This window comes from Centruroides sculpturatus, unplaced genomic scaffold (genome assembly GCF_000671375.1).
Source record: "Centruroides sculpturatus isolate CEXI.00-Female unplaced genomic scaffold, Cexi_2.0 scaffold192, whole genome shotgun sequence".
NCBI lineage: Eukaryota > Metazoa > Arthropoda > Arachnida > Scorpiones > Buthidae > Centruroides > Centruroides sculpturatus.
In genome coordinates, this window is record NW_019384565.1 from 322,490 (window position 1) to 333,877 (window position 11,388).

Sequence of the window (11,388 nt, forward strand, 5' to 3'; positions counted from 1 at the left end):
ATCATTTTAAATAATAAATTAAATTAAATTTTTATTATGTTATTATTGATTGAACAGTTGTTTCCTACTGTATTATCGAATTATAAAAGAGTGGATCGACTCCATATTGTGTCAGACCTACTCTACTAAAGGTATGGCTTGTCATATAGTTTATAATATGCTAAACACCGCGCATTAATTAATCAATCTAACTGTTTAAAAAACACTACGAAAGACAGATCTAAAAATAGAAGAAATCTAAATTCCTTAACCATAGTGAAATAATAGCCATATTGAACCATGCAGACATGATTCAATATGGCTATTGTTCTAGTAAGCTTTAAGAGGCAATCTAAAAACGTATTCAATGATTAAATATATTCGTGACGTCAATACTTAATTAACAATAGTTTCCAATTGTTATTTTTTCTATTGTTTCTCCAAAATGGAAGAATCTCTGGAAGTTTTAATTGTTCTTGTCTTCTTTTCGAGACTTTTTGGCAGAATTGTGATTCAGTACGTCACTCGAAAGTAAGTAATTCTTTATAATAGTNTATGGAGAATAAAATGTGAGAAATTCAAATTTATTGTTGAGCTATTAAATATTTAAGAGAATTATTAAAAGATAATGTTAAGAAATTAAATTGCATCTGATTATACTTACATTAGTATGCAGTATTTAGAATGCATTAGTACTTTAGCACAATGCATTTATTTTCTAATATTTAAAATTTTAACTCCTGATTTTAATTTCAAATATTAAAACAATAAAATTCAAAAAAATGTATTAAAAGAAACAAAAAAAAAATATGCCATAAAAACAATTTTTGGTTTCATAAATGTTAAAAGAAGCACCCATTTCACTAATGCAAAAAGTAACATCACTTCACTGTAAGAAGAATAATTAAATTGGTGAAAGCTTAGTATCTTTGCGAATATTCCTTTACCCTTTTAGATAATGTATTGGAGTTATTATTTTCTTTCCATCTGGGATACAACTGATGATTGCTCCATAATCTAAACCTGAAAGCTTCGGCTAACGGCGCTATATCAATTGTAATTCATATTTCGAACCTAAATAATAATTTATAATAATATAATCTAATTATAGATAATCTAATAATACTAATTTAGATTTTGATACCGTGTTTAGTGTTATTTTTTAGTTTTAACAGTATTTCCTGTTGGGGTATTTGTCAATTGGGGTGTATATTATCTGCCGTATGGCAATTCCTAACCGTGTATAAAATAAAATAAATAAAAATAAAAAAAATGTAACCTATTTACAGAATTTACATCTAAGAGCATGTATTATGTGTATTATTTTTTTTTGTACCATTTAACTACTGATTTTATGAAGTCAACTGCTATTACCTGTTACTTTCTGATACCTTAATAGACTTAGACACTATATTTTCGCTATCTAAACACTTTAAAGTAAAAAGTACCTTATAAGTTACTAGTTTAACGCCTCATACTATTACGAATTCTTTTATTAGCATTTTATCATTACTACTTTTTCAGTTGTAGTATGGAATTTGGATTATGTATAAAGTTCTATAATAAAACGATTCCATTATAAAATTATTACATATATAAAACTTATTCCCTTTTAAAACTATCAAAGTTAATACTTAACTTTAAAATTTACCAATCAATATTAATTTAATAATCATCGTATAGTGTTAATCAATACAAAATAATACAGATTGTTATTTTTAAATTAATTTAATGTGAAAACGTGTTATTAGCTTTTACTTGTCTCAAGCAGAAATGAAATATTTTACTTTATCAAAAATGTCATCACAGATAATATATAACACTCGCATGGTTGCACCAGAGGATTATAAAATTCAATTACCACTTTACTTTTTGACGTATAAGGCTGATCGTGATTGTTTCCATTTTTCAGGAGAGAGAGAGAGAGAGAGAAAAAAAAAGGATAAATTATAAGATGAAAAAGAATTATTTCGCGTCAAATAAAAATTAATTTATTAGAACACAGAGATTGTAATCTTTCTTGTGAATTTTTATCAAGAAATGTAAACTTTTAACCTCTAACTCCGTCTTATATAAAGTAAATTTTTGAAATAACTTACAAGAATAATTTATTAAATAAAACATATTAAGAATATAAATGAAAATTCATTACTTACATATATTTACAATTTAATAGTATTACAAGATATATATATTTTTTCTTTATAAAAGTTATTATTCTTCTTGATTAATGTAAAAAAAAACACCAACTCCACCAAAACATAATTCTATTGATTTTAATTTATTACATTTTATTATAAAATCTTCTTAGATTTATTAAAACTTCTTTTATTTCGGTATTATGAACTAAATAATATTCAAATAAATTAATTGTTTATATAAATGTAACATTATACAGACTTAATAACTTATATACTTGGATAACCATATAAATTAAATTAAATATACAGGTAAATACATCTAGAAATATATTTATTAATGTTAATTTTTTTAAAAAAATCAATGCAAATCTCGATATAGTGTTCTTCTAAATTGCACTAAATTCGTAAGGTGATAATGAGTCAACTGATTTCCATAAATACTAAATAGAGAGTTCTTTCGTATCTATGAATTGCTGAACGTACTGTACGATTTTCCATAATTATCATCATCAAATCATTTGACTTTACCTCTTAAACTTAAACTTATATGTAGATTTAATGATTACATACTACATAATTCGAATCCTTTGTTTGAGATACTTTAGGTTATCACCATACTCGATTTAGTGACAATTTTAGAGGTGAATAACGATGGTGCTAAATCAATACGCTTTTTAAAAACTTTAAAAACGTATATATTGAGGTAAATGCAAATATCTTCCATTTATTACCATATAAAAATGTCCATTAAAAATGCTTTAAATCAAGACTTAAAATTTTAATAGTTATAAGAAGTGGCTTTCCTTGTTTTCTTTTTTGTTATAAATTGTTTGCATGTGCTTATATTTTTTGATGTTTTTCTTCTATTAAAACTTTCGTAAGTTATATTAAGTTTATTTTAAACTAATGTTAAAGTAAATTAATTACAAATTTCTATTCCCGTTTATGATTAATGTTGATGAATATTAGTTACAATTAATCATTAAAAACACTAAATCGCTAACACTTCTACGTATATAGTATCATTAAATTTAACTTCATATAATATTGTATATACTAAAGCAATACATATCATTTTAAATAATAAATTAAATTAAATTTTTATTATGTTATTATTGATTGAACAGTTGTTTCCTACTGTATTATCGAATTATAAAAGAGTGGATCGACTCCATATTGTGTCAGACCTACTCTACTAAAGGTATGGCTTGTCATATAGTTTATAATATGCTAAACACCGCGCATTAATTAATCAATCTAACTGTTTAAAAAACACTACGAAAGACAGATCTAAAAATAGAAGAAATCTAAATTCCTTAACCATAGTGAAATAATAGCCATATTGAACCATGCAGACATGATTCAATATGGCTATTGTTCTAGTAAGCTTTAAGAGGCAATCTAAAAACGTATTCAATGATTAAATATATTCGTGACGTCAATACTTAATTAACAATAGTTTCCAATTGTTATTTTTTCTATTGTTTCTCCAAAATGGAAGAATCTCTGGAAGTTTTAATTGTTCTTGTCTTCTTTTCGAGACTTTTTGGCAGAATTGTGATTCAGTACGTCACTCGAAAGTAAGTAATTCTTTATAATAGTTTAAATAAATATCAATTCAGGAGATACACTTAATTGTTTTAACATGTTTTTTTTTATGAAGGATATAATTTGATTTGCAGAGAACTTTAATTCCGGAATCTATAAGCGATATTTCATGTTTGAATAAAAATAGAAAATACATAAAGTAACTGACGTAATGCATCCTTTGTAACTACAAAGAAGGTATTTCGTAATATACGATCGATACAGGAACCGGAATTGTGTCAAATATGTGTAATATAGTCAATGTAGTTAGGTCTACTTCCCACTATTGAAGTCAAATAAAACAGTAAAAGGAATATTATCATCAGCATTTACTTGATTTGGAATTTTATCAGAATCAATAGTTACATTTAAATTGCAGAAAAGTGTGGTAGGTAAAAGAAATACGTTTGTTAAGCACATTTCTTTTAAGAAGAATTCTGATAAGTAGCCCAATTTCTACACTTATTTTCGTTTAATATAGATAATAATTATCAGATAATAATCAGGATCTTCTGCGAATTTGAATTATTATAGAAGCTTATATTTTAATAATATTTTATGTTATAACTTTACAAATCTTAAAATTATACTTGATATACTATTTAGTAACACACCTCAAATGATTTTCCTGAAATTACTTTTCAGAATGGTATTATATGATATATAATATCGGTGGAGCAGTTAATGTAATTTCAACGCACATTCCAGATCTATAATTGTTTGCAGAGATAAAAATATAAAAAATTAATGCCCAAAATCTCTAACATATATTCTTTATATTAAGGCGAAGATGAAGCAATACAGATTACCTTTCTCAATTAAACACATGTTATAAATTTCTTAAAACATTTCTCTTGTGTCAAATAAGCAGCATTGCATTTGACATTAAAAGATAGAAAAGAAGACTTTTATAATGATGTATCCAGTTTCCGGACCGAAGAATAAACTTTTTATGAATAAGATGCCAATTTCTGAAGAGGACGTTGGAAGAAACGTAGAGTAATGCTTGATGAAGACTCGTATAATGTAAAAGGTTTTAGTGTTGATGACGGAATTTCCAGGTAGAAGAAATAATAATTATCATTGCAAATAAGTTGAAAGAAATAGTATTTATTTTATTATCTAATTATAAATAAAATATATTGTTTGTAATCACGAATATAAATTTAGATAAAGATAACTACATATATTTCTTATTTAAAATTTATGGATTTATTAAAATATTTTATTAATTTAAGTATAAAAGTATAAATTCATGTATAGTACTCGTAAATAAATCATTAGGATAAAATTACTGTTATGTTAAGATTAAAAACTATCAATAACTTTTACAGATAACTATGTTAAAAAGTTCTTCATTGTTTCCTTTTGTCAACATATAGTTATGGTATTTTTAATGTAAATACTGTACTTAAACTGTTGCTTAGCAAGCAGTTAGACAACAAATAATTCTTTGTTTCATTAGCTACTTTCTAAAGCATAGTAGAGCATCAATTGGGTTATACGGTAGTTCAAATTTAATTGTTTAAAATGGACGATACTTGGCGCGTAGAATGCCACTATCAGCTATAATCGATCAATCGTAAAAATGAGTATCAAAAAAATTATGAAAGATTAGTAACAGTTTATGGTGCTGAAACTACAGACAAAGCCAATGGTTCTGCAATATAACTATGATAGATCCCAGATCCCTGCTATCATGTCAGAAGCCATACAGAAACTCGGTGTTTGAAGTTCTTGACACAGATTTGGCGCTCTCAGATTCTTGGTTAATATCTACTTTCATGAGACATATCAAAGGAATTCATTTCACGTGTGACAATGTCCAAACCACCTTGAGGAAATGGTTCCGAGAGACTAAAGATTTCTACAGAGACGAGTTCGAGAACTGATTAAGCATTGACATATCTGTATCGAACATGAAGGATGCTGTGTAGGAAAATGAAGTGTGTTAAGACATGCTAAACTTAGTTCTTGTTTAGATTTCAGTTTGACATCTGAGCTTCTATATAAATATGGAAGCATTACTTATTGAACATCCCTGTATATGATTAAATATCATATTTTAAAATTATATGTTTCAATGTGACTTATGTAAACAATTCATATTATTTTATTCGTTGCTATTGCTTATATTTTGAGATGATTAATTAATGGCAATATATGTAGTTAAGAATTTTCAGTCGTTGTGAAGAATATTTATATCAATTAGGCGTTAATTTTTATGATTTTTAACATTAAATTATTTTTGTATCGGCAAAACTATGTTAAGAATCCTTTTTCCCTAATAAGAACATTTGATTGCAATGGTATAATAATCTTATTTTACGTGAATAATTTAAGTTAACCGAATAAATGAAATAGCAGCGAATATCCAGTTTTATTCTCTGATTGTTATTCTGTCTAACAATCAGGGTTAGTTTCTGGAAAATAAAAAACTACCACAAAATGGGTGTCGCCTTGACGTGGCTTTGTGGCTTAATGTGTGAACATTTTATCAAACTTTTAGAGATAAAAATTTCCACAAACTAAGAACACTCGACAGAAATTTCGAAAGTACAGTAAGACCTCGTTTAACGCTGGTTCCATATAACGCGGTCTGTTCGAAGCCTAAAAACAGCTCAAAATTTACACACATTATCGGGTATTTCATTGATTCGTATATAATACGATTATTCACGAACACGAACCAATCAGTAAAAGGTTGCAATTCGTCGTAGCGCTGTACTTTCTTTAAATCTATGTTTATTTGGTGCAATTTTGGAAAAAAAATATAACATCGTGGATGCCATGGGCAATATCGACTTTGCTTGGCAAGAATTAATCGATAAATGCACGAACGGAGTGTGAAAGAAGTTATGGCTGAAGGTATCTAAAAATTCTCAACGAGAAGAACCTATCGCTGTATTGTTAGTTGACCAAATTGTCAACCTAATCGATACAGCAAGACTAGGAGATGTGGATGAGCAGGATATTGAGGAGTTACTGCAAGTTTCTGGTGAAAACCTTACCAACGACGATCTTCAAGAACTGGCAAAACAAGGAATTCGTGTAGAAACACAAGAATTTCAGAAAAAAAAACAAGAATTTCAGAAGATCCAGGATCTTCATCATAAAAAATGAACTTTACATTTCTGTGTGCATATGTTTATTTGTTATTTAACATATATTATTATGAAAATTAATATAAAAAATAGCATAAATATCGAATAAAACAATATTAAAATGACCATTATTCACTTATCTGATTCTGTGATCGCTATTAGCTTCTGAAATCGCTCTACGTGACTTCTCTAGTGTAAAGTCAGCCCAACTGAACACAGAAAAATTTACACTAATCAGATGATTGCAAGTTAAATGATTTGTATGAACAAGAAATACGAGTCAAATAATGAGATCAAAGATTATGTTGATAAGAATAATGTAATGTGTAGTGAAGAATGTGAATCGTGAAATTGCACAAAAAATGGTCAAATTAGCCATTTGTTTGTAAGTATTTACAGTATTTCTGAAAGCATCTCGATTCACTGATTTTCGAAAATTTCTCTGTAATGTAATTGCTACTGTATAAAATTGCATTGTTTTGAAACTAGAGGCGTAAAATAATATAGTTTGTTAAATTTACCGGTAGTTTTGTTCTTAAAAAGAAAATTACTTTCCCTTTATCTTAAACGTGCTCTTTTCCACAAAAAAGAAAAAAGAAACACCACTTAGGTGGATTGAGTCGATTCCCAATAACAAAGAAAAGAAGGCTAGTGTCATTCAGATTCAATGGAGCAATCAGGGAGAAGGGAGCACGAGTGTTTCCCGTAAAGGAAATTTAAAAAATACGAAAAAATTATCAAAGTTTAAAAAAATTACAAGAAAATAGACACATTGCTTACTATTTTGTAATGCTTAAAAAGCATTATACAAAAGTAATTATTTCATTATAAATTTTATTATAAAAAAATGGATACAATTTTTTCCCTATTTGAAGTTTCTGGTTGTGCCACTGTTCAGATATTTTGTTTACCATCATTATATATAGGCTACGTACATAATAAATAAAAAGCCATAATATATTTAAAATATGGTTAAATTTCTTATTTGTTTAATATCACTAAGATGACTGCCGAGGTTAAGGACCTATTAATGCGGACGGTGAAGGAGTGAGCCTTTGGATTCTTCTGTATCCACCACTGCTCCCATTCATCTAATTAGTTATGATTCTAATAACTACATTCTTAATTTCTGTTTTGCTTTCTATACTATTCTATCAGTCATAGACAGAGGTGAAGAAACTAGTAAAAATAAAAATTGATTTTATTACTCCTGCTCGGTCTCTTTTCATCATCCTTTATCTGAAATATAGATTTATAATCTATCTTATCAAATTTATGATTACCTATTACTTTTTACATTAAAATTTATACGTATTTACTTCACATATTTTTATTTACAAACTTATATGTAGTTTATTTTCAGTTCTCCAGTTCTAAATTCTTCCATTTTTTCTAGTTTTGCAGCTATTCTACTTTCATCACAATATCCGATATATTGGGTCTGACATTTTATCTAAGATTATAGTAAATAATAAGAGACTCAACACAGATCCTGATATACGTAGTACACTATAAAATCGAATGATGCCGTTTTATCATAGCTACTAGACACATTAATCTTTATTTTTATATAAACATCCTGTACAGTGTCAGCGTGTCTTTTTCTTTAATGTTCATCAGATCATCTCTCACACTTTCATAAAAAAAAATATATATATATATCCAATTTTTATACAAAAATTGCTAACATTTAATGAATAAGGAACGAAGAATATAACTATACATTTATATATAATTGTGATTAATTACCTTGAATTTTAAAACTGAATAATTCTGTATAATCTTTATTTTTAATATAAATTATAAATACAACTTTTACATAACAATTATGACCAGATTACTTAATTATTTGCGTACAGAATATGTCTTTTATTCTTTGTTAATCATTAATGAAATAATAATAGTTATTAATAAAGATTATTGTACATTGAAACATTTTAAATTTATTTCATAAAAGGAGTAAATAATTTTTGTTTGAATTTCAATATGGCTTCTCTAGCTCCAGGCCATCTGTGAGGTCCTTCTAATCTGTATTGATAAGGAAGAAATGGGCCCATCAGACAGTGATAAAATAATTTTGGATCAAATAAAATCATTTTAAGCCAAAAAGGTTTAGCACCAATTTCTGCGGCTAATTCATCTATATAAGTTTCACGAATTTCTAGCGAATATCTATCATTGTTTCCAAATTGCGAAATTCTCTTAGATTTTGCGTTACGAATCCATTCTTGCATTTTCATTTTAGATGGAAGGGTTATGTTTCCTTTTAAAACTTGCACAAACCATCTCGCTTGAATTTCAGCAATTGGCACGAAAGATCCTAATAATTGTACAAAACCAATAAATCCTAAAGTATTGTGTTTCAGATCGGGTGGTACAATTTCTTTATATAATCCCTTTGAAAAATCAACGATATCATTTTCAATAAAAAAATAATTAGCATTATATCCAGTAGCAAGAATGATATCATCAATCGGAACGATTGCATCGTCTTCCATAAATATTACGCCTGATTTTGTAAGAGTTTTAATATCTTTCTTTATAGTAATCGAACCGTTAATGATGTAAAAAGAAAGAAGATCGTTAGTCGATGGATGTCCATTTATAAAGCCAAAATTTGGTTTGAGGCCATATAATTTATGATTAAAATAATAATTTACTATGTATTCCAGAAATGTATTTACAATAAATTCAGGAAGATATTCTCTGATAAGAAAAAATATACGAGAACGAAATATAGAATCGAATGGTAATCCTTTTGGTCCAACTCTTGGCATAACCCATGTTCCACTGCGAGAACTTAAGCAAACCTAAAAACAAAAGATTTCAAAGATTAACTCTTATATATTTGATATATAACAATATGTGTATTCATTGTTTTATAATTATATATATCTTCAAATCATTAAATTATATTGATTAAATGGTAAACAATATCTATTGTTTATTGTCTTCCTTTCATTCATTCTCTCAAGATGAATATTTGAATTTGAATTTGAATATTTGAACAATGAATTTAAAATTAAAAAGGAAAAAAAAACAAATAATTATGAAATTTTCCAAAATTACCACATTCTTAGAATATTGATATAGTAAAACCTGTTCAAAACGGAACCTTAATAAAACGGCAACCTACCTAAAGGGAAAAAAATATTAACTCTTTTCGCCCTGAGTACACTAAGAGGACTTCTTTTAGCAAGCCCATTATGGGTTCGGCCAGGCCCATAATAAGGCGGTCGGATGATGAGGATGTGCTGAGATTTATTTATCAATGATGATAATTTTCGTTCGCTATGATTATGTAGATTTTTCTTGTGTCAAAATGTTTTGTTAAAAATATAAAAGATCTTTTAACTTCTGACAGAGGAGGAAGGATTCGAAAAATATGCATTACATAGCATAATTTAGGATCATTCCCTAAAACAATTAATGTCATGAATTAAACAATATTAGAACAATTGGCAATTACTCAGTCATTAATTCAAACAACATTTAGCAATTAAGTAGTAATACCCAAAAGTATTTCAGTATAATTCATAGACTCAGTAAAATCGATTTTTAGGATACTGTATTCTGACATTTAAATATTAATAAGTACTTAGGAAACTATCATAACGGCAATAAATAATTACAGTTTACTGCTTTTATAATGAACAAATTTAAAAAATATATATATTACTTGTGTAAAAATTCTATATGATATTTGAAATAATAATGATAATATTATTAGTTCAGAAAATAATGAAGTAAAGAGTGAATAAATACGAGTTTAATATTTATTAAATCGTTTTCAATTCAACAATGAGTTAATAAAAATCCAGCAACGAGTTACTTAACTTTCCCAGTGACAACATTAAATGCGTGTGGTGCCATCTGTTATATTTTATTTTAAAAAATTTTTTATATTTTTAATTTTCAGAATAGAAATGAGTTTTACATATATTTTTAAATAAATTCTAAATGCTAATAACGTGTGAAATCTTCAGTAAAGTCCGAACAGTTGAATCCGACCCTACTCCAGATATCACAAGTGATTCCCTCTATTTATTTTCCCACCTCTTAACCTTTAATCAGTAAAATTTAATAGCATAAATCCCTTAATACACAAACATCCCTGCAAAATTTCAGAAATTTTCGGCAAGAAGCACAGGAGTTATTAAAGTGAGTAAACAAAATCGTGCCCCCCACACACACACTGACATACAGATAAACTGTCGAATTATTTTTCGTTTCTCAATGTTTTCAAAGTCCTTTCAGTAGAAAAATGTAAAAGTCTTAAAGGGGATCATAAAAATGATTTCTAATTTTTAATTTTCACACGAGAATTCAGCCTTAAATAATCCGGTAATTTGGAATTAAGTTTAATAAATTCAATGCAATAAATAAACAAACAGTAAGCTTACTAAGGCCTTAATTATTAAAGCTTATTATATAAGAGGAACCGAAAGGTATTGATAAAATATTATTTATTTAATTAAATATTTCATTTAAATTAAATAAGTTTATATAAATTAAACAATATATAAATATTAATTAATAATAAGGAAATTTATTTATTTATTTATTTATTTATTCTA

At 26.9% G+C, this 11,388-nt stretch overlaps 1 protein-coding gene and 1 long non-coding RNA gene across 2 annotated transcripts in view; one reads left to right on the top strand and one right to left on the bottom strand.

Annotated features, from left to right (window-relative positions):
• The first annotated feature begins 3,573 nt into the window (after positions 1 to 3,573).
• On the top strand, positions 3,574 to 6,070 carry LOC111624040. The gene is made up of 3 exons (XR_002756505.1): positions 3,574 to 3,700; positions 3,803 to 4,768; positions 5,042 to 6,070. It is a non-coding gene; the product is annotated as an uncharacterized LOC111624040 (long non-coding RNA).
• Positions 6,071 to 8,772: 2,702 nt separating this feature from the next.
• Positions 8,773 to 11,388, bottom strand: part of LOC111624039 (dimethylaniline monooxygenase [N-oxide-forming] 2-like) — a gene marked incomplete at its 3' end in the record, with an annotated part of 3,789 nt that continues 1,173 nt past the window's right edge. The window contains exon 2 of the mRNA XM_023366806.1: positions 8,773 to 9,621. Within this exon, the coding sequence (XP_023222574.1) occupies positions 8,773 to 9,621 (849 nt within the window). The remainder of the gene's footprint in view (positions 9,622 to 11,388) is intronic.